Source organism: Hyperolius riggenbachi, chromosome 2 (genome assembly GCF_040937935.1).
Source record: "Hyperolius riggenbachi isolate aHypRig1 chromosome 2, aHypRig1.pri, whole genome shotgun sequence".
NCBI classification, from domain to species: Eukaryota; Metazoa; Chordata; class Amphibia; order Anura; family Hyperoliidae; genus Hyperolius; species Hyperolius riggenbachi.
This window is the reverse complement of record NC_090647.1, coordinates 216,344,904-216,369,018: the sequence shown is the minus strand read 5'-3', so window position 1 is coordinate 216,369,018 and position 24,115 is coordinate 216,344,904. Positions and strand designations below refer to the sequence as shown.

The 24,115-nt window shown below is 45.3% G+C and overlaps 1 protein-coding gene across 9 annotated transcripts in view; it reads right to left on the bottom strand.

The window, feature by feature from the left end:
• HERC2 (HECT and RLD domain containing E3 ubiquitin protein ligase 2) overlaps positions 1 to 24,115 on the bottom strand; it is a 250,080-nt gene that overhangs the window by 196,899 nt on the left and 29,066 nt on the right. For all 9 annotated transcript variants that reach the window (XM_068268132.1, XM_068268135.1, XM_068268138.1 and 6 more), the window contains exons 4-5: positions 23,723 to 23,860; positions 2,439 to 2,658 (exon numbers count right to left, since the gene is read on the bottom strand). In XM_068268132.1, coding sequence (XP_068124233.1) covers positions 2,439 to 2,658; positions 23,723 to 23,860 — 358 coding nt within the window. The remainder of the gene's footprint in view (positions 1 to 2,438; positions 2,659 to 23,722; positions 23,861 to 24,115) is intronic.

Below are 24,115 nucleotides of genomic sequence, written 5' to 3'. Positions count from 1 at the left end.
CTAACCATAGCCTCCCCCTTAAGGTAGTACGCATGTGCAACTGAATGAACGGACCAACAACCAACCGCACAACTTGTTTGCATGAGCAACTAAACAACCAACTCATTTAAATACTACGTGCGGAAGATAGCCCACATTCAAAAAAACAGTGAGTCGTTCAAACAACTTGTACACACATGGCTAACCTGCACGTTAGCTGATCAGTAGATCCACCAGTTGGATAGGGCAAACCGCCCATTACCAGCTGGTTGTCTAATCGTTTACTGCCTGTACACACACCCAACCTATCATCCAACACACAAGTTGAAACAACAGCTAAGCAGAGGTTTGCACGTGTGTACAAGCCTTAAGAAAACTTCTTCATGATGCCTAAGCCTAGTCCCATTTACTTAGTCTTAAATTCTTCCTAATGCCTAACCCCAGCCTCCTCCCTCCCAATTTTTCAGTCTTTTCTGGTGCCTAAAACAAACCTAACTGTTAATCTAGGGCCTAGCCCCACAAAGGTAGTCACCTTCTGTTGTCTTTATTGGCAGGTGTTTAATAGGAAAGCACTTAGCTACAGCACAGTCTTAGCTATTAAAACTGACCACAGTAAAAAGATGTGCTCGTCTTTGGTCATTATCGAGCCAAGCACGATTGGCTCATGAAACGTATTCTGTCCAGCACTTTGCTTCTGTACACTGTTTATATACTGGCTAGTCATTCTGCTACTAGAATTCACCTTTTTCAGTTTTTTGGTTGAGTTAGGCCTTAAAGAGAAACCAAGGTGGGCATTTTTGTAGAGCAATTACCACTGCTCCCGCAATCAACTATTACTGACATAAAAAATAAATGAACATGGCCGTGAGCGCTGGGGTCACAACTGCAGCTCTGTGCGTCTGTGTGATAATGCTTAGACTTCTTAGTACACTCCACTTCTTCCTTCGCTTATACACACAACATAATCTGCCTACAAAACCGAGATTGCTCTGCTCCTCCATTCCATTTAAAGTAGCAGACATCAGAAACAACTACTGCTAATACTGTGACCATTTAGTGCACAAATGATCAAAATGAATCCAGTTGTAGTCCCTTTCAGAACATTTATTTTTGAAGGACAGACGTAAAGCTAAGAAAAGCTTTCTCACAGCATTCAGAACCCAGATTTACAATTAGGAATTCTTTTATTCAGGACAAGCAACTAAATGGGGTTTTATTCCCTACATATTGAGGTATATTTACTATGGTTGACGCTGGAGAACATATCTGGTCTAGCAAACCTGGGCAGGGTTTAAAAAGTGCCTCATACCAGGTGTAGAGTAGTGGGGGTGTCTCAGCACCTTGCAGGGAAAAAAATATAGGAGACAAATACGAGAGCCCAATAGTGTAGTATGTTAGTATGCAATTGAAAAAAGGAATTTCAATATATTACTACTCACAAAAGGAGGTTGCAAGGGCAACCAACCGTAGGAAGCAGGTGGAGACCATAAACCCGACTCCACTCGGGGTAGTCCCAGCCGGGACCTGGATGTGGTCGCTCTCCTTGAAAAAGTAGGGACAGGTGTCCACTGTGGGGCACCCGCAGGTGGTCGGTCACCACCCCTCAAACACAGATTGTTTGGGGGTATAGCTATGCACAATTGAAGGTAAAGAGGCGCCCTGGTTGAAATAAAAGCATCTAAAAACAGCTTAAAATCGAGGAAATAATATGAGGTGGCTTACCTCAATAACGAAATCCTTGTATATGCCAAAAGATTTTTATTTAGCACAGGCAACGCGTTTCGCGGGTCCAAGCCCGCTTCATCAGGCCAATAAAAGTGCCAAATGAACAAGTCGATATGGCAAAGGGAGCCATATAGACTTGTTCATTTGGCACTTTGCCATATCGACTTGTTCATTTGGCACTTTTATTGGCCAGATGAAGCGGGCTTGGACCCGCGAAACACGTTGCCGGTGCTAAAAAATCTTTTGTCATATACAAGGATTTCGTTATGGAGGTAAGCCATCTCATATTTCCTCGATTTTAAGCTGTTTTTAGATGCTTTTATTTCAACCAGGGCGCCTCTTTACCTTCAATTGCTCATACCAGGTGGCTAAAGATTACAACCCTGGCATGGGTCATATGAGAACATACAAGGCTTTGAAGAACCCCCCACCGGAAAGTGCGGGTAGCCGGCGGCGATCAGACCCCCCCAGCAGGACATCCCCCTAGTGGTAAAAAAAAGGGGGGGGGGGGAAGTCTGATCGCCCTGGCTATTTCCTGATCGGTGCTGCGGGCTGGAGAGTCCACGCAGCACCGATCAGAAGAAAATCCCCTGGTCCTTAAGTGGTTAAACACAGTAAATGTAAACTGTGTTCTAACTACTCAGGTTGAAATAATGTATCAACTTTTCACATCCTATTCATTAGAATGGCACATAGTAACTTGAATTAATAGTAGGTGTTTAAACAAGGCATACCTTTTCTTTTCAGCAGCAGGGGGAGGAACAGTACTACATTTCCATTTTACTTTAACATTTTCCTGAAAAACAGTTCTGTTAAGTGCAATAAAGTAGCGCTCTAGTATGACCAATCTCTGCTTCAGCCGCATGGCGGAGAGGGTGGTGGTGGCAGTCTGTGTTGCGAGAGTTTGCTGTTCCTTTACAAGTACATACAGGCACTCCTTCAGTTCATTTACATCTAGGAAAGCAAGTTTAAGAATTACTATTCTTCACTAGTCTTTGGTAACAGAATAATGCACAAAAATAATGACCTTAATAGAGTAAGACAGTACTACAACTTTCCCTGATCCCCTTTACCCTTACAAGAACCATTGTTTGTATTTCTGGGATTGCATTGTCTTTGTCACCTGTCATATCATTTGTAGATCCCCTGTGTGTGTATGGGGTGGGGGGGGAGAGAAACCTCACAGGGGGATCTCCTGTGATGAGGTCTATGGTCATTAATGCTTACTTGTTCAATAAAACCACTTTGAAACTAAAAACACCATGCAGCACTGACTGTCGAAAAGTGCTCTGCAGCGTGGCACAGCGTGGACCTCGATTAGGATTCTGTGACAAATAATAAAGATTGTTTATTGGTGGGTAGTTAAAGGAAACACCAGATGTTTTAGGAGAAAAAGAAAGAAAAAATCTTCTTTCCTGGGGCTTCCTCCAGCCCCTGGCATTTTGTGTGTCCCTCGCTGCAGCTCTACTGCTGGCCGGTCTCCCAGGGTCACGTCTGTTGCAGCCACGGACCCATGGCCGGGAGCGTACTTCTGAACCTGCGCAGAACACTCCTGGCTACATGAGTGCAAACGCAAGCAGCTAGCAGAAGCCGCCAACCTTTCAGGGGACACCCCAGGATCCTGGCTGGGAGCTGTGGCGAGGGACACATAAGCTGCCAGGGGCTGGAGGAAGCCCCAGGTAAGTGGATCAGCTTTTTTTTTTTTTTAAACGCCTGATGTTTCCTTTAATGATAATAAGCAAAGTTTACAAGCACAGCAACACAGACAACTGAAGTGAGAGGAATATGGACAATTGCGTTCTGCAGAATTTGCAGCTTCAGTTTTTGTGGTGACTATGTACATGATTTTTTAGAGTATTATGGAGCGTGATTAGATGCATCTCTCTTCTCTCTGCTTTATTAATCTCAAAAGTTACACTTAGAATTAAAAAAAAAAAAAAAAACCTTCTTCACAATATTTGGCCCTGTCACAAAATGATCAGCTGACTTCATTTTAGTATAATTATGTACAGTAGCAATAAAAAGTATGCAAACCCTTTAGAATTATATGGATTTCTGCACAAATTGATGATAAAATGTGACCTGATCTTATTCTAAGTAACAACAATAGACAATCACTGTCTGCTTAAACGAATACTACACAAATAATTATGTTTCCATGTTTTTATTGAAAACACCGTGTAAAACCAGGGATCCCCAACCGTTTTGGGTCGAGGGGCGGGTCAACATACTTCAGACTGCTGGGGAGCCTGAGCATGCATAAAATGATGTCTTTGCGGGCCAGACAGTGAAGCATACCCAGGTGACAACCTGAAGTCCAATTGGACAGCAGTGTACCTGATGTGGAATTTGATTGGAAACTAGCAAATTATTGCCTTCTGGCTTCCATGTGGATGGGTGGTGCCAGCACGGTTATTCTATTTGTGGATCACCAATATTTAAAGATTAGCTGACCGCATCTATTAGTACAAATCCACTCAGTGGTGCCCAGGGATCTCTTCCTGGTGAGGCGGGGCTAATGGCCGCAGCCCTGCCCTCACACGCGTCTGTCAGCGCGTATCTACGCCTCTCCCCTGCCCCTCAGTCTTCCTTCACTGAGAGGGGCGGGGGAGAGGCGGCGATCCGCCGCTGATAGACGGCGCTGAGAGGCAGGGCTGCAGCCATTAGCCCTGCCTCCAGCAGCAGCAAAATCTACGACCAAGTTGGTCGTAGATTTTGCAAGGGGGGATTTGGGGGGTAAGGGACCCCTGTTCTGCCGCGGGATAGCGGCGTTTTAGCAGGGGCACACATGCCCCTGCTATATATAAGCTCTGAAGCGAAATTTATTCTCGCTTCAGAGTCTCTTTAAAGTCTATGGGTTTGATCCATTACTGAGTGCGAGACAATACTTCAAATGCAATGATGTAAACATTCACAGTGCAGGTGGAAAAAAGGATATGAAACCCTAGGCTAATGACATCTCAAAGAGCTAATTGGAGAGAGGTGTTAAGCCCAATCTACACGATACAATTCTTTGTGCGATTCAATTACGATTCTATTTACAATCTGATTAAATCCGACATGTCCGATCGTGATTCGATTCAATTTCATTTGCCATTGCAAAACAATGGCAATTCGAATTGAATCGAAACCTGATTGGACATGTCGGATTTAATCGGATCGTAAATAGAATCGTAATTGAATCACACAACGACTCTTATCGTGTAGATGGGGCTTCAGCCAGCTGGAGACCAATCAATTAGAGGAGATGAGATTGGAGATGTTGGTTATAGCTGCCTTGCCCCATAAAAAAAAAAAAAAAAAACACACACCAGTTTTGGGTTTGCTTTTCCCAAGAAACCTTGTGTGATGTGAATGATGCCTCGCACAAAAGAGCTCTTAGAAGACCTATGATTCAGAATTGTTGACCTGCATAAGGCTAAAGAAGACTACTTATAAGGAAAACCAAAAAGAGACCAAAAAGCCATCAATAAACAAAGCTAAATGTATTATGGCAAAATTTCAAATTACATTATACTTAGAGGGAAACACTGGTGACCTTTTTCTTAGCAGCAGCTAAGAGAAGCATACTTTAGACAGATTGTCAGGCGAAGGTAAAATAATAAATTATGATTTTAGATGAGACGCTGCCACAACTACAGAGAGAATGCAGCAGTGCTGGAGAAGCAAAGATTTACATTAATGAATAAACGCTAGAAGTTTTGAAATCAGGATGATACCATTTATTGGCCAACTTAAAAGAATAAGAGTAAGCAAGCTTTCAGTTGTATAGCCTTCATCGGGCTTCAATCCTATCTGCTCACAAGATGTTGGGACAGACATCTATATACAGTGGGTTGCAAAAGTATTCAGCCCCCTTGAAGTTTTCCACATTTTGTCATATTACTGCCACAAACATAAATCCATTTTATTGGAATTCCACATGAAAGACCAACACAAAGTGGTGTACACATGAGAAGTGGAACGAAAATCATACATGATTCCAAACATTTTTTACAAATAAATAACTGCAAAGTGGTGTGTGCATAATTATTCGGCAACAACAACGTGAAGTACAAAGAACACACAAGACAGGTCCAAGACAGGTCAGGGATCAAGTTATTGAGAAATTTAAAGCAGGCTTAGGCTACAAAAAGATTTCCAAAGCCTTGAACATCCCACGGAGCACTGTTCAAGCGATCATTCAGAAATGGAAGGAGTATGGCACAACTGTAAACTTACCAAGACAAGGCCATCCACCTAAACTCACAGGCCGAACAAGGAGAGCGCTGATCAGAAATGCAGTCAAGAGGCCCATGGTGACTCTGGACAAACTGCAGAGATCTACAGCTCAGGTGGGAGACTCTGTCCATAGGACAACTATTAGTCATGCACTGTACTAAGTTGGCCTTTATGGAAGAGTGGCAAGAAGAAAGGCATTATTAACAGAAAGCATAAGAAGTCCCGTTTGCAGTTTGCCACAAGCCATGTGGGGGACACAGCAACCATGTGGAAGAAGGTGCTCGGGTCAGATGAGACCAAAATGGAACTTTTTGGCCAAAATGCAAAACGCTATGTGTGGCGGAAAACTAACACTGCACATCACTCTGAACACACCATCCCCACTGTCAGATATGGTGGTGGCAGCATTATGCTCGGGGGGTGCATCTCTTCAGCAGGGACAGGGAAGCTGGTCAGAGTTGATGGGAAGATGGATGGAGCCAATACAGGGCAAACTGTAACCTCTTGCAAAAGACTTGAGACTGGGGCGGAGGTTCACCTTCCAGCAGGACAATGACCCTAAACATAAAGCCAGGGCAACAATGGAATGGTTTAAAACAAAACATATCCATGTGTTAGAATGGCCCAGTCAAAGTCCAGATCTAAATCCAATCGAGAATCTGTGGCAAGAGCTGAAAACTGCTGTTCACAAACGCTGTCCATCTAATCTGACTGAGCTGGAGCTGTTTTGCAAAGAGGAATGGGCAAGGATTTCAGTCTCTAGATGTGCAAAGCTGGTAGAGACATACTCTAAAAGACTGGTAGCTGTAATTGCAGCAAAAGGTGGTTCTACAAAGCATTGACTCAGGGGGCCGAATAATTACGCACACCCCACTTTGCAGTTGTTTATTTGTAAAAAATGTTTGAAATGATGTATGATTTTCGATCCACTTCTCACATGTACACCACTTTTGTATTGGTCTTTCACGTTGAATTCCAATAAACTTGATGCATGTTTCTGTCAGCGTGACAGTCGGCTGCAAGGGGCTAGAGAAAGCCCCAGGTGAGTAAAGCAGATTTTAGGTGTTTTCGCTAATGATGCCTTTAAGGCATCTTAATGACATGCTTGAAAAAAAAATCTATTTTTCCCCTTTTGATGTTGCATGTATATAGATGTCTGTTCCAGCATCTTGTGAGCAGATAGGATTGAATCCAGATGAAGGCTATACATCCGAAAGCTTGCTTACTCTTATTCTTTTAAATTGGCAAATAAATGGTATCATCCCGATTCAAAACTTCTTGCATTTATTCATTAGGGCCCGTTTCCACTAGGGCGATTCTGCAGAGTTTCCCCGCACATGATTCGCACGGGGAAACTGCCATAGAGGATGACGGCGGAGGCTGCGTATCCCATGATTCGCCTGCGATCCGGCCCACCCGCTCAGTGCGGCGTGCGTCTGCGAGACGCACGCCGCACTAGTGGAGACGAGCCCTTAAAGTAAATTTTTGCTTCTCAAGCACTGCTGCATTGTCTCTGTAGCTATGGCTGTGACATTATCTCATCTAAAATCATCATTCATTATTTCACCTTCCCTGACAATCTGTGTAAAGTATGCTTGCGCAGTACGCAGCGGACAACGTGGCCATGATTGACAGCGCCTCTTCACACAGGCGCAGTAAAAACGACCTTGAGATCGAAATCCACTTACCTGGGGCTTCCTCCAGCCCGTGGCAGGCAGGAGGTGCCCTCGGCGCCGCTCCGCAGGCTCCCGGTGGGCGACCCGACCTGGCCAGGCCGGGCTTCTTCTGTGCTCCATTATGCGTGTCACGCCGGCGCGCTGACTTCATCGGACCTCCTCCGGTACAGCCCGGAGGACGTCCGATGACGTCAGCGCGCCGGCGTGACACGCATAATGGAGCGCAGAAGAAGCCCGACCTGGCCGCCGGTCTGGCCAGGTCGGCCACCGGGAGCCTGCGGAGCGGCGCCGAGGGCACCTCCTGCCTGCCACGGGCTGGAGGAAGCCCCAGGTAAGTGGATTTTTTTTTTTTTTTTTTTAGTGTCCCTGAACCTTCCCTTTAAGTGAAAGAGAACATCTAAATGGGGTGAGAGGCTGTTAGCGGAGATAAGACTCCTCGTTTACACAATACTCACAGATTTGGGACTCAGACTGTCACCGACTGTGCTCATTCAAACCTTTGTCCACAGCTTTGAACCAATTTATAAATTTCGTTTCTGCTAATAACCCTCTGGGCGATACAATTGCATCGCCCAGGAGGGGGCGCAGCACTTTTTTTTTAATTTTTTATTTTTTAAATCATGTAGCGAGCCCAGGGCTCGCTACATGATAGCCACTGCGCAGCGGCATCCCCCCACCCACTCCGATCGCCTTCGGCGATTAGAGTAAGCAGGAAATCCCGTTCAGAACGGGGATTTCCTGCTGAGCTTCCCCGGTCGCCATGGCGACGAGAAGGGATGACGTCGTCAGAGGGAGTCCCGATCCACCCCTTAGCGCTGCCTGGCACTGATTGGCCAGGCTGCGCAAGGGGTCTGGGGGGGCTGCACAGCGGGTAGCGGCGGATCGGCGGCGATCGGAAGTTACACGCAGCTAGCAATGTGCTAGCTGCGTGTAACAAAAAAAAAAATTATGCAAATCGGCCCACCAGGGCCTGAGAAATCCTCAAGCGCAATATACCCCGAGCTCAGCTCGGGATTATCGCCCAGGAGGTTAATCTATCTTTTTACGATTTAAAGCCACCCTTCAGGGCAGTGACCCGAAAATCATTCATGCTGTGTCCATTTGAACAAAAGTGTGTAGCAACTGGGAGTCCAGATTCTGGATTGTTAATAGTGTGCTTGTGTCCATTTATACGTTTGTGCAGGGTTTGTCCAGTTTCTTCCACATACATAACATTGGGGCATTTAGCACATATGATCAGATATACCAGATTGGTGAATTCACAGGAAAATGTGCCTTGTACTCTGTACTCCTGTTGTGATCCTGGTATTGTTAACATGTCAGTGAAATAAACGTGTCTGCAGATCCCACACCTTGTCGGCAGGGTGATGTTCCGTTTTGTTGTGGCCTATTCAAAGAACTCCTGACAATAATATGTTTTAGATTGTGTGGTTGCCGATATGACAGGAGGGGAGATTTAAGGATTATCCGTCTCATTCTGTAATCCTTGTGTAAAATTGCATGAAGTTCCTTAGCAATCCTCCTTAATGGTGTGGGTTGTAGGTGACAACCATTGGGTCATGGTCCTCTTTCTGGTTTTGATTATATTTCACTCCTGGGGATGATGTTGGCTTTCCTGATCATAGGAGGGCTGTAACCTTGTTTAATGAAAATGTTCTTAAAGGGACACTTAAGTCAAACAAAAAAAATGAGTTTTACTCACCTAGGGCTTCCAATAGCCCCCTGCAGCTGTCCGTTGCCCTCGCCGTCTCCCTGCGATCCTCCTGGCCCCGCCGGCAGCCACTTCCTGTTTCGGTGACAGGAGCTGACAGGCTGGGGACACGAGTGATTCTTCGCGTTCCCAGACACATTAGCACCCTCTATGCTGCTATATGGTATATGATATATGCTATAGCAGCATAGATGGAGCTATTGTGGCCAGGAACACGAAGACTCACTCGCGTCCCCAGCCTGTCAGCTCCTGTCACCGAAACAGGAAGTGGCTGCCGGCGGGGCCAGGAGGATCGGAGGGAGACGGCGAGGGCACCAGACAGCTGCAGGGGGCTATTGGAAGCCCCAGGTGAGTAAAACTCATTTTTTTTTATTTGACTTAAGTGTCCCTTTAAGGCAATGCCGGTGCTTGTCTCTGACCATCCTGTCAGAACAAATCTGGTTGTACATTATAGCTTGGCTGTAAATTATATTGTTCTTAATGTGCTTGGGATGGAAACTGTCATACCTTAGGTATGTGGGAGAAGTCTGTTGGTTTGCAATACACAGACGTTTGTAGGTTGTTTTCCCTGATGTATATGGTGGTGTCCAGAAAGTTAATCTACGTGTGAGAGTAGGCAAGTTTCAATTTGATTGTAGTATGGAAGGCATTGAAGTTCCTGTGGAACTTGAGAAGATAATCCTTACTCGCGTACCAGATGATTATAATATCATTAATGAAACGGAAGTAGGTCATGGGTTTTATGCAACATGCATTGAGGTATTCCTCTTCGATTTAGGCCATTTATTTATTGTATTTATAAAGCACCAACATATTACGCTGGCCATGAAGAGATTTGCATACTGTAGTGCAAATCGTGAACTCATTGCCACTCCCATCTGCTGTAAATAGAGGTCCTGTCCAAAAGTGAAATAATTATGGGTGAGAATGAATTTCATCAGTCCAGCAAAAGGCTTTACATGAATGCCCCGACCCGGAAGATATTTATGACAGGCCGCAATGCCATCATCATGGGGGATGTTCGTGTACAGGGACTCCACGTTCATCGTGGCCAGTTCCCTCATGTACTGGGTCGATGGCTGTCAGTTTGTTCACCCCCTGAACAAACTGATAATTAGTGGTGCCACCATATATCCACTCCCTAAAAAATTAACAGCCATAATAAGGGCTGCCAACATTGTGGCACCAATCCGTACATATTTTGAAAAGTGGAGGAAAAATGATGGAAATTCAGTTCACATCATCATCGTCCTAATAGGTACCTTAAATACCATTTTGCATAGCTACAAACACAAATTCCTCACCCTCACTCAGACACAGGTGTGAAAGTTGACCTAAAGTTAGATTTTAGGCCTGCTTTAAAGTGAATGGGAACCGCATTTAAAAAAAAAAAAATGAAGCAAATACTTACCTAAGGAGAGGGAAGGCTCTGGGTCGTATAGAGCCTTCACTCTCCTCTCTCAGTGCTCTCTATCCTGTGCTGGCTCCCCCCCCCCAGTTTCATTCCCCCATCAAAAGGGTATTTGGAAGTCTTCGGGAGCCGTGTCCTCCCGAAGACGTGTGTCTCCATACTGCACAGGCGTGAGCGTGCAAGAGAGCGTGCTTGCGCAGGCGCAGTACAGGGCAGCCCTTCTTCAGGAGCACTCAGGCTCCCTGAAAACTTCTGAAGCCTCCTACGGCCGGATAAAGCAGTATTTGACTAATTTAGTCAAATACTGCTACCGGGCGAGCCAGCACTGGAACAAGGAGACCAGGAGAGAAGCCGGAAGGCTCTATAGGACCCAGAGCCTTCCCTCTCCTTGGGTAAGTATCTATCTCATTTTTTTAAAATCCGGTTCCCATTCACTTTAAAGATAACAGATCAAGGATACTCAGTTTCAAAGAGATCACAGGAGCGTGCACCTTCCATCCAAGGCTTTATTTCCACATAGGTGACAGTGCAACAAAACAATGTGCAGCAAATCGCATCAACATGCATAGTCAAATATGAAGTGACGGACCATTGTGGCAGTTCTTACTTGTCCATGCTGTAGTGGGTCAGTGGAAAGGAGGTGGGTGGTAGGCACAGAGGTGGCGAGCGACGGCCGTTTCGCGTCTCCTGACGCTTGGTCACGCTACGTGCCACTGAAAGAGGATTCCGTGAGCTTCCGGGATTAAGTCGGGGATCTGACCCCGCCCCTTCCGGTTACATCACTTTCTCCTCTTGAGAGCCCGTTGCCTGGGACACATGGACGCCAAATCGGGAGGACAACGGGGCGACGACAAAAACTCCGCCCATCTCCTAAAGTCCGCCCTCAAAGGTTTATCCCCGCTCTCGCGTCATAAAAACAGACCGGCGTATCAGGTGGCAAAGGAAGCCAGTGCTCAAGTAAGGCACCTGTGCTACCCAGCGCCACCACATCACTAACTCGCCGCGCAAAAACCGCCGAATAAACGGCAGGGTGGACAAATAGGGTCCCCAGTAAGCGCCAATGCGTCCAGGCAGCAGGGAAGGGTGACTCAAACGTGACTTTTGAGTGACTGTGTCATTAAAATCACATAACGGGGATATATTTTTATGGCCTTTTAGCAAACAACGTGGGCAAATGGCAGAGCTATTAATTCGTGTAGGATGGGGTACACGTCTATGTCCCCAATAAGAGCAAGCGACTAGTACAAAAAGAGAGGGGGAGGGGGCCGCTCATGTCGGCGCCAAAAATTCTTCTCCATTCTTAAAGGGAAGGTTCGGGGAGGGCTGTAAAAAAATAAAAATCAAAATCCACTTACCTGGGGCTTCCTCCAGCCCGTGGCAGGCAGGAGGTGCCCTCGCCGCCGCTCCGCAGGCTCCCGGTGGCCTCCGGTGGCCGACCCGACCTGGCCAGGCCGGCTGCCAGGTCGGGCTCTTCTGCGCTCCAAATGCCGGCACTTCTGCGTCCCACGCGGACGCGCTGACGTCATCGGACGTCCGCCGGGCTGTACTGCGCAGGCGCAGAACTACTGCGCCTGCGCAGTACAGCCCGGCGGACGTCCGATGACGTCAGCGCGTCCACGTGGGACGCAGAAGTGCCGGCATTTGGAGCGCAGAAGAGCCCGACCTGGCAGCCGGCCTGGCCAGGTCGGGTCGGCCACCGGGAGCCTGCGGAGCGGCGGCGAGGGCACCTCCTGCCTGCCACGGGCTGGAGGAAGCCCCAGGTAAGTGGATTTTGATTTTTATTTTTTTACAGCCCTCCCCGAACCTTCCCTTTAACCTCTACCAGACACGTAAAAAATTTTTTTTCCCTTTCCCACCGTCTAGAGTGTCACTTCTTAGCGGAGACAAATTACGCGTCTCCCCATCCCACACTTACCACATGGATAACCGACAATTTGATAATTCATCAATTAATATCTTATCTCCTTGTTACATAGTGAACCCACTCGACATATAGCAGCTCATCACATACAGACTATCTATAAATATATAATTCTCTTAGGGATCTAGCATACAGGACAATTCAGTTTTATCATTCAATCCTAATGGCCCCATTGCTTCCATTCTCAAGATTAATCTCGTTTCCCTCCTCAGTAGTAACCTCTCCCTGTCACCCCCTCTCCGGGGTATATCTTGTTTCTCCAGGGCTGCAAACCTTAAATTAAATCTTTCAGTGCTATGATCGTTTCTCATATGGTCGATCAAATCGGGAAAAGGTTGTAAACGATTGATCGAACCAATGTGCTCTCCAAATCTTATTTTCATAGGTCTAGTTGTCTGCCCAATGTAGAATCGACTACAAGGACAGATCAAAACATAAACAACAAACTCCGTCTGACAAGTGAAGAACTCCTTCACACGTATCCATTCCTTCCCCACTCGAATGCTTTTCTGGGTAATCAGCCTTTCACACCATTTACAACAGCCACATTTATGGTTTCCACTGGGTAGAGAGGCATTCAGCCAATCTTTGTTTTTATTTTTAGGCGAGACGAACTCACTGCTAGTTAAAATGTTGCCAAGTGTGGGGGCGCGTCTAAAAGCCACTCTGAGGGCCTTTTGTGCAATTGTCATTAAATCTGGATCTCTTTTGATCATAGACCAGTTAGAGTATATAGTCCTCCTGATATGATCTGCCATCGGCGAAAAATCAAAAGTGAACGTCGTTTTCTCAACGCCTTCATTACACCTCTCCTTGGGGGCTAGCAGGGCACTCCTATCTTGATTCTTGGCTCTAAATCGAGATTTATTTAAGAGATCGGGATCATACCCTCTTCTCAAAAACCTAGCAGTGAGTTCGTCGGCCTGTGTTTTGAAATCACACTCCCTGGCATTGTTACGTCTCAGTCGTAGGTACTGTCCATAGGGGATGGCTTCAATGACCGTTCCCGGATGGAAACTTTGTGCATGTAAAATAGAATTGGTGGCTGTGTCTTTTCTATATCCCCTTGTAAACAAACAATCGCCTTCAACCACCACTTTCACATCCAGGAAGGACATTTCTTGCTCACTAATCTCATAGGTGAATTTAATATTCACCTCATTATTGTTGAGGTACTGCATAAACTCTGCAAACTCCCCTTCAGTCCCCGACCACACCACCAGGATGTCGTCCACGTACCTGGACCAGCGTCTGATGCACCCCCGGAACGGATTCTGATCCGAAAGTACAGCAGACTCCTCACACCCCCCCAAAAACAAATTAGCGTAGGAGCATGCCACGGGGGTCCCCATGGCTGTCCCAGACACCTGGTGGTACCAGCAGCGGTCAAACAAAAACGCATTGTGCGACAACACAAAGGAAAGACATTCAAGAATGTAATCCACATATTTCACATCCTTATTGGTGCGTAATAGATATCGCCTGACCGCAGCTATACCCAACCCATGTGGGATCCGGCTATACAGACTGACCACGTCGATCGTGGCCAGCCTGTCGCCGGGGACCCACGTGGCATGCTCCACCAGGCGCAACACCTCCAGAGTATCCTTGAGGTAGGACGGTACTCCCCTCAACAGGGGACGCAGGAGGTGGTCCAGGAACCTGGACAACCTCTCAGTGAGGGACCCACAGCCGGAAACTATGGGTCGTCCCGGCGGTGCGGTCAGGGACTTATGGATTTTTGGTATGTGGTGCCAGACTGGGCGACGTGGATAGAGAGGAAGTAAGTCACTGGCCAATTTATTTGAAAGAAACCCATCTTCCACCCCTCTGCATAACAGGGTGCGAAGTGAACTCAGATATCGCGTGGTGGGGTCAGAAAGCAAGGGGCGGTAAATTTCCTTATCGCTCAATTGTCTCATCGCTTCATCTCTATACTGGGTATTAGACATAATGACAAGGTTCCCCCCTTTGTCTGCTTTTCTGAGTACCACCTCGCGATTATTCCGAAGCCACCTCAGAGCTCCTATCTCTTCCGTGGTCAAATTAGACTCCACGTTGTCATAAATCTCTGCCTTAACATCTCTAAGGGTGTTCTCGAAAAAATGCTCTAATGTGGAACCTGGGGTCGTAGGAAAGGGTTGTAACGATCTGCATGGCCTGAATGAACTGACATCACCTAAACATAAAGTTTTGGGGTCATTAATAACCGGCTCATTTGTTTGTTCGGTCTCTAAAAGTAAATCCTCCAGTACCTGTAGAATTTCCTCATCAGTGGGGTTCAACCGCACACAGGGGTAAAACCCCAAAGTGCTGATGTTGATGTCCCCCATCATTTGAGTGGTGAAGGGAGAAAAATCATGGTTAGAGAATAGCCCCTCAATATGTGCCTGTAGGGGATTTGGGCTTGACCCTCTCGTTCCTACATCGGCACTATTTGTCACTGGGGCTTTCAAAATTGTTTGGAGTTTATGTCCTGTACATAGACCTCCCGTGTTGGTTAATGGGGGAGAGTGGTCCTTAGACTCAAATCTTTGTGCGATCACCAATTTTCGCACTGACTTAAAGAGGTCCACTGTGAAAGAACAAAAATCAAATTCCTGAGTCGGACAAAAATTGAGACCCTTCTTCAGGAGTGCATAACACTCTGGGGGGATCTCGAGCCCTGAAATATTTATAACTTGCAAATCTTCATTTCTTAATTCTCTGCTTTCCGTTTCTTTTTCACTGGCTTCAAAATGCTGGATCCCTCCCAACTGACTGCTTTCAGCCTTCTTACTAGTTCTCCTTCCTCCTCTTCTGATCCTTCTTCTAAAGGGGCTGTCGCACCTGCACATTCTCCCTTGTTTTCTTGATTGTTCACTCCCTTCTTTTTATCTTTATATTTAGAGTTGTTACTCTTTTTGGGGTGCCTTTTTCTAACAGGTGTTTTGCTCCCTTTCTCCTTATCTTCGCTATCTGACCCCGAATCTGTGGTCCAATAGCCCTTGCCCTTTGGAAATCTATTGGGGGGCGGCGGTGGCCCCCAGCTGAAGATTTTATTCCTGTCAAAGTCTTCTTTATCTCTACAGAATTTTCTTAATTTGCGAGTTTTAATTTCGTCCTGGATTTTAAGAATTCTGGTCTCTATTTTTGTGGTCACTGCAGCGTATTTTTCCTCGCTGACTGAAGCCTTGTAGCTCGTTTTTGTGTCCTGAAGCTCGTCTGACACTTTATTATACTCTTTAACAGACCGTGCCAAAACAATATTCTGCAATGTCTTTGCTAGATCTAGATAGGCTGTTGTCCACTCATTTCCACAAAGTCTGGGTCTTCTTTGTATTCAGATGGTTCTCTGTAGGACCTGAAGCCTCTTGCCACTATACCGTCCCTTTTGTAACGTTTAAGTGTGGCCACCGTCCAGAAGAGTTTGGTCTCCTGTTCACTGAGTCTCCCCAATCTCAGCTCTAAAACCTTAGCACCCACCTCCTTATTCGCCTGTGTAGAGTCCGCAGTGTTAGAGAAGAAATTTCTCAAGTCTTCTCTACCTTCGGCTACCTTTTCACTCACTAGCATTAATGAGTCAAAGTCCATATCGTCATTGGTTGAGTCTTCGTCAGCATTACCCTCTCTGATTATTATCAACAGAGGTCATTGTCGGGTGCTCTACACCACCGTGCATGAAATACAAGTACAACAAATGTGTGGCAAGGTAGAAAAAAGTTTATGGTGTGGCACATCCCATACTGAGTAATGAACACGGGCAGTAAACACAGGTGAAAGCTTCACTGGCCACTATGGCTATGCCTGCGACTGAAAACAACTCTCACTGGATGTGTGCTCCGCTAATCAAGGATACTGTAATACCTTGGATTGCAAGTAACTTTGTTTAGGACCGCTTTGCAAGACAAGCAAATATTTTTAGAACATCTCAGTATCCATACGCACGGCAAGTCATCAAACTGCATTGATTGTTCTTCTCTCTGACACTGCAGGATTGTACTTAATCTGAGTGCAGTGACTGTGCAATCCTCATAAGGAGGCAAAAACAACTGTCATTGGATAAGTGCAGCAACAGATAGCAATGATTCTCTTAGTTATAGTGAAAGACTTCCTACACAATAATCCTCATCCTGTCGTTCAGCCACAATTCTTTTCAATCCATTTTTCTATAAATGGTTTGGATTGTGAATCATTTATTTTATTTATTATATAGCGCCAACATATTATGCAGCGCTGTACAGAGTATATTGTCTTGTCACTAACTGTCCCTAAGAGGGGCTCACAATTTAGTCCCTAGTCTAATTTAGGAGGAAGCCAGTTAACTTATCTGTATGTTTTGGGGATGTGGGGGGGAAACCGGAGTGCCTGGAGGAAACCGATGCAGACACGGGGAGAACACAAACTCCTTGCAGAGGTTGACCTGGCTGGGATTCGAACAAGGGACCCAGCGCTGCAAGGGAAGAGCGCTAACCACTACGCCACCATGCTGCCTCAGAGTCATCCAGTTTCCATTCATTCTTATGGGGAAATTTGTTTTGATGTAAGAGTGCTTTGGATTACAAGCCTGCTTCCAGAACGAATTATGACTATAAGGTTTCACTGTACTAGTAACAGGCTACTTTTACTAAACAAGAGGTCTGTTGGCATTAATTATACCAAATAGCCATCATCACAAAGGCAAAATATTGATCATCTTTAAAAGTAGTTAAGATGTCAAGTGACTAATATACAAGGGAAGTATTAAGATATAATAACCAAGCCCAAGAAAACAATTTGGCCATGTAAAGTTTCTTAAAGAGAACCCGAGGTGGGGTTCTGACAATGCTAGCTGCACACAGAGGCTGGGTCTGCCTATACAGCCCAGCCTCTGTTGCTATCCCAATCCCCCCCTAAGCCCCCCTGCGCTCTGCTATCCCCCATAAATCACAGCCGCGCTGTCGACACGCAGCGTGTCGCTGCGGGCTGTGTTTACCTCTATAGCGTCAGTCTGCTGCTTCCTCCGCCTCCTGCATCCCTTCCCTCCCCGCTGATTGGAGGGAAGGGACGCGGGCGGGGATCGGAGCTATGCAGGAGGCGGGGGGAGAGCAGAGACTGACAATACAGAGGTAAACACAGCCCGCACAGCGCGGCTGTGATTTATGGGTGATCGCAGAGCGCAGGGGGGGCTTAGGGGGGGATCTGGATAACAACAGAGGCCGGGCTGTATAGGCAGACCCAGCCTCTGTGTGTAGATAGCATTGTCAGAAGCTCACCTCGGGTTCTCTTTAACACTGAAAAGTCACACTCTTTCAGAAATGTCCTCAACTGCATTAAAGCCATATAAAGCCTGTGTGTATTCTGAAGCAAAGGAGCGTAAATACAATAGTGAAATGTATAAAGCATAAAAAAATTCCAGCTGGAAAGACAGTTCTCATATTTCACAAGTTCTACTAAACCATTACCAAAGTGGTTCTTGGAAATCACAGATTAGATGCTGGAATCTCTGAGAAGATCATATTTCTAATCACCCAGCACCAAAGGAGGTGTTAAATTCCTGATCAGATGTGCTTGTCCTGACCCTACAAAACACTTACAGGACAACAGTTTCCAAAAGGTAAATATGCAGAGTTTTATTTTTCTGTTCACATGTTCTAACTAATGATCATAATCACAGAACTTCGCAAAAACAAACTAAGTTAATTGGTTCCTCCACCCAAGATAGATAGATATATTTGTTTGTGACATGACTAAGTACTGTATTTCTGTCGTATACAGTAAGACGCTCCAGGAATATAAGACGCAACCAGGTTTAGAGAGGAAAAAAACAGGGAAAAACAAATATATATACTAAACATGGTGCGCCCATGCTCCAGGAGAGTCTTGCACATGCTCTCTCTCAGATGGTGTCCTCATGTATCACCTATGTGTCTTCCTGTGTCTCCCATGGGTCCTCCTGTATCCTCCTGTCCCCCCATTTCTCCTTGTGTATCCTCAATATGTCTTCCTGTGTCCCCCCCCATTGGTCCTCCTGTGTCCCCCATGTGTTGTCCTGTGCCCCCCCCCCCACCCCCGTCTACCCAGGTATTTTCATGTATCCCCCATGTCTCTCCCATGGTTTCTCTTCTCTGCAATCCTTACTCCCTCCCTCGCCACCCCACACCTCGTGACTTCTGGCCCCCCGGGTGTAGTGTTAATAGCAACTCACCTTCTCCATGCTCCCGTGATGATTAAAGACCTCCACGCTCCCCCTGCTAGCCTGCGCTCCTTCCCCTTCACAATGTGCCCACGATGACTGCAGACATCCGTCTCCCCTGCAAATCTCACTTTAGCGAGCGGCTTGAACTGTGCGTCATCAGTTCAAGCCGATCGTTAGAGCAAGAAGTGCAGGGGAGACGGATGTCTGCAGTCATCATGGGCACATTGCGAAGGTAAGCAGCCGCTGCTCACTCCAACACCAGAGGCACAAGGGGGAAGGAGCGCAGGCTAGCGGAGGGAGCGTGGACGTCGTTAATCATCGCAGGAGCATGGAGAAGGTGAGTTGCTTTTAACACTACACCCGAGGGACCAGGAGTCACAAGGGGGGGGGGGGGGGGAGGAGCAGGCACACAAAGGCAGAGAATCCCCGACGTGGCGGCGGTTCATATCGGCAGGTGTTTGCAAGTCAGGGAATCCCTGCCTTTGCTGTATAAGTCACAGGGACTTATACGGTACTCAGTAAACAGTCGTGGAAGAAGTCAGTGCTATATACAGAATAATAATACTACTAATAATAATAATAATAATTATAACCACATGTTTAAAGAAAAACTATTGATTCACTGTTTAGGTAATTATAAACTATGGGCAAACAAACAGACATTTTAAGCAGAAATAAAATATTATTTGTGCTGTGCAGAAAAAGACATCACTTATTTTAGTAACAAGGTTTTTGTGCATCAGGACTCAGTGAACAATGCTTCAGTACATGGGCACCATGCAGTCCTTGAGTAAACTATGAACTCAGCCATATAAAGTGATTCTAGAGTCAAATGTGAGACCCTCTGTGCAATAACTAAAGCTCTGTAGAAGTTGTGTTATGGAGCAGGACCATGATCACAAGAACACAAATCTACAAGAGAATGGCTAAAAAAAGACAAACATAAAAAGAAAATGTGTAGCAACGACTTGATAGGTGTCCAGACTGCTACCCGCTCAGAATGTCGTGGCAGAACCTTAAAGCGGTATAAAACCCTGACATACAATTCTATAAAAACCTGTTTTCCTATTATTTATATGCCATACGGTTATCATATTTGCTTTTGTGCATAAGTATTCTTATTCATTTAGAAATTATACGTTCCCAAAGTACACACTTTTTTCTCCGAGAGCTGACTTTGCATTTTATTTATAACTGCATTTTTCATGTCCTAACATAAGCAGAAATGCTTTCTGATTGTCTGACTTTGTTCAGCAAAGCCTGCAGTGTCAGAGAAGTGTTTATTTACATTCCTCACTTGATACAATTAAATACAAGATAACATTATCTGCACTTCGGAAGCCTCCAGCTTTGCTGGCAGGGAACTTCTAATGCCGGGAATAAACGGTGCGTTTCTGCGGCACGATCGAGCCATTAGATGGCTCGATTGATCATTTCCGACGTGTCCGATCACCCGCCGGATCGATTCCGCACTCGATACCGCAGGCGGGAAAATAGAAAAAGATAAGGAAAATGATTAGAAGATAAGAGAATCGCCCGCTGGGACGAGCAGGAATCGATCCGGCGGCATAATTGAGCCGCAGAAACGTCCCGTGTATTCCTGACACAAGTTCTGTGTGTAACCCTTTGAATGCTGTTCTAGTACAAAAAAAAAAAAAAAAAAAAAAAAATACTCGTTGTATATAATATGCTGAAATGGGTCTCATTCCGCTTTAAGAGACTTGTTCATAAATGAATGTCCGCTAACCTCAATAAACTGAAGAAAAGGGATGATCAATGAGATGCAAATACTTCCAAAATTATGCCAATTTTTATGCAAATATATGCAGCTTGAAAGAGCACCAAACAATTTAAACCTGGGTTTAACTTGATTGGACCATTTTCAAACGGCATACATTTGCATAAATTTGCATCAACTCATACAAATTTGCATCTCTTTGATCATCCCTACTGAAAAAATGAAGTAAAGAAGAGCGAATTGAGAGACTGATAAAATCAACTGAAAACTTCAAGTTATTGCTGATGAATGTGTCCTACAAGCCACTTATTCATGGAGTTTCTCAACTTTGGCTTCATTTTTGTCAGATAAATTACACAGTGGGATATGTTGAGTGTTGTGTAACACCAAAGATTAGATTCAAATAATTCTGGAACCTCTGAAGAGGAAGTACTTTCTTTTTCTCATGACAAATTTATTCTGAGTTAAATAGGAGTGCACATTGTGTAAAAAAAGAAAAAAATATATAGAACCAGCATTTGATATATGAACATACACCATACAAAGAAAATATCCAATTTTACACCAATTCGACAATTATGATCGGTTGTCGCGAAAAACAAAGCAACCTTTTTTGTTAGAGAAATCTGATCAAATTTCTCATTTTTATTCAATAAAAGAAGAAGATCTAAAGTGTTTTTCTGATCAATTTTTATTAAAAATGTTATGGTGTGTGGTAGATTGTCAATTACTTGATGTACAGACCCAGTGTTCTCCCCAGGACTAATTAGGTGGGTGAGCCGCCTGGTTGTTTTGAAACCCTGCCCAGCTGTTGTCATTCGCCCGCTTAGCTAGAAAAACCCAGCACTTAAACTTAAAAACTGCAGGTAGGAGCGCTCCATTGCCTGCTAGCAATCAGCGCCCGGCTCTCGCACAATAGCTGACACTGTACACTACAGGAGTGCTCCTCTGTCTGTCACCTCACGCTTCCTGGTGGAACAGGGATTGGCTGGGCGGGTTGTAAGGGGCGGGACCATGCACTGCATCTTGGATCTCTTACAGCTGACCAGAAACTCCTGCTCAGTCTCTCCCTCCAGCCTTCCAAGGACTAATAGGCACTATTTTATGCCGACACCTCTCTCCTGCCAATGAAAAGAGAGACAGCCAAAAAAGCACACCCACACATCCCCATCAGCAACCTGCAGGAGTTATGAGATGAGAGCCTCAGCCGGAGAGGTGATGTGACTTCAGAGCTCTGCATTTTTTTTAAATTTTTTTTTACTTTCAGTAGGGGGGCAGAGGAGACACAGCAGTGTACAGCATGTACAGTGCAGGGTGTTTCCGAGGCAGCCTCCTGGGCACTCGTCTCTCCTCTCTCCAGAACTGAAAGTAAAAAAAAATTATATGCAGAGCTCTGAAGTCACATCTCCTCTGCTACTGTTGTCTGTGTCTCCCCTCAGCTTGCATCCTGTCTGTAGTGCTCCCCCTTCAACAATCACACTGTGGACCTGAACACTTGCACAGGACAGAAGTGAATGCACCCTGTATGTATTTAGGTAGTTAAGCCCGTCTAGTTCCCCATTGTATCTAATTACAATTTGTAATTTGATTTCTCTCCTATGCCACCTGACTGCCAAGGTAGATAAACTCATTTGAAAGCACAGAGGTTAACCATATGTCTGCTTCCATGAAAGCAGGAAGTAGAAACAGTGCAGATTTATTGTAGGATTTGTATATGCTGTAACAAAGAAATGTTTTTCTTAAAAGGTTATTATGTTGTTGTGTATCTTTTAGAGCAGAGAGGAAGTTCCTTGTTCAGGTCTGCTTTAAAGGGACCTGAGAACCATAATCTGGAACAATCTCTCCTTAATGCTAGGTACACACGATGCTATTTTCTGACAGATTTACTGTAAGATCAACTATTTCCAACTCCAACATGTCCAACCTGATTTCCGAACAATTTCCCATAGACATGAACACAAAATTGATCGAAAATCAGATTGAACATGCAGGAAATGGTCAATCTGTCAAAAAATTGTATTGTGTGTACCTAGCAGGTACATCGGCACGCCTCCTCAGTCTCGTCTTATGCTGGTAGGCCCGGTTCACATTAGCGTTTTTTTCTGGAACATAACCGGAACGTATACTGTACAAACGCAACGGATGTGAATGGATCAAATGTTAACCTATGGATCCATTCACATGCGTCCGTTGGTATGGATACTTTCCGGTCCCTGGACCTAAAAATTGCTGCAGGCCCCAATTTTCTGGACCGTTCTGCTTAGCAGAACGGATCCAGACAAAATACTGCAGCATTGAGGCAATGGGAAATGGAACGTTTCTTCACACTTGTTCCACAGGGGATGGGTGCATGGGCCGACGAAAATCTAGCGACGGGAGGGTGAGCGGTGGGTGCAGCAGCCGGGCGGGTGGGCTAGGGAGGGCTTATACATACCTAATCTTCTGTAGCAGACGGCAGTAGAGGCTACCATCTTCTTCCGCGTCATGTGACTACATGACGCTTCATGTGACTAGTCACATGACGCGCTGTGTAGTCACAGCAGAAAAAGAGGAACCCTCTACTGCCGGCTGCTGCTGAAGAATAGGTATGTATTTGCTGAATGAAAACGGATTTGATCAATCATTGATCAGATCCGTTTTCATATGTGAACCGAGCCACGGACTGAGCCATCCGGATCCGGTGAAGCGGAGACTAAATCCGCTCATTGGATCCTTTTGGCTCATTTTGCAGATGTGAACCGGGCCTCAGAGTTGCACTGGTCCTGCGCTCCCCCCTTGCACCCCACCAGGCTACTTTTTCATGCCACCTGGCTGGAGAAAAAAAAATATGTAACATGTATGTGGTACACGGGTCAGATTTCTGAAATGTTACAATCCGTCAGAAAAATGTATTGCAATTCTTTAATTGAAAAAAATATTTTAAAAAATTGTATGGTGTGGCCACCTTTAGGCTGCCCAAGCACTTATGTACTTCATTACCGGCAACTTCAGCATTACAGCAGACAGTATAAATGCAGATATAAAGGTATTTCGTTGTATCTGAATTCCTATTTACTATTCAACCCCCCAACTCTCAAATAAAAAACAAAAAAACAAAAACGAAAAACAAAAACACAGACATCAATTCTTAATATTATGTGGCATATTTGCCCATTTATTAGCCAATAACAGTGTTCGGGTTACCTGGCTGTCTGCCCCAAACCCAGCTATCCATAATGGTTTTGGCCTTGTAGTTCGGTGCTGGTAGATCCTCATCATCTTTTTTCTCTTTGTCATTCTGATCTTCTTTCTTTGAGCAGCCTTGGGCCTCATTGACTTCATCTAGAACAGGTTAGTGCAATATTTCATTATTACCGGTAGGTTAATAAAGGAAAAACAAAAAATAAAACCTCAGTTTTACACTATGGATGTTCTGTAGCCTTTGCTTAGTAGTATAAATCCAAACAATGTCTGGATGCCACCACAGCTATTGCACACATACTCTACCCATGTGCCACGAGCTGCACTGCTAAAAATTAAATTAGGACATTGTCTTTTACAAAACATTCACAGGAATGCAAAAAAGTTGACAAACAC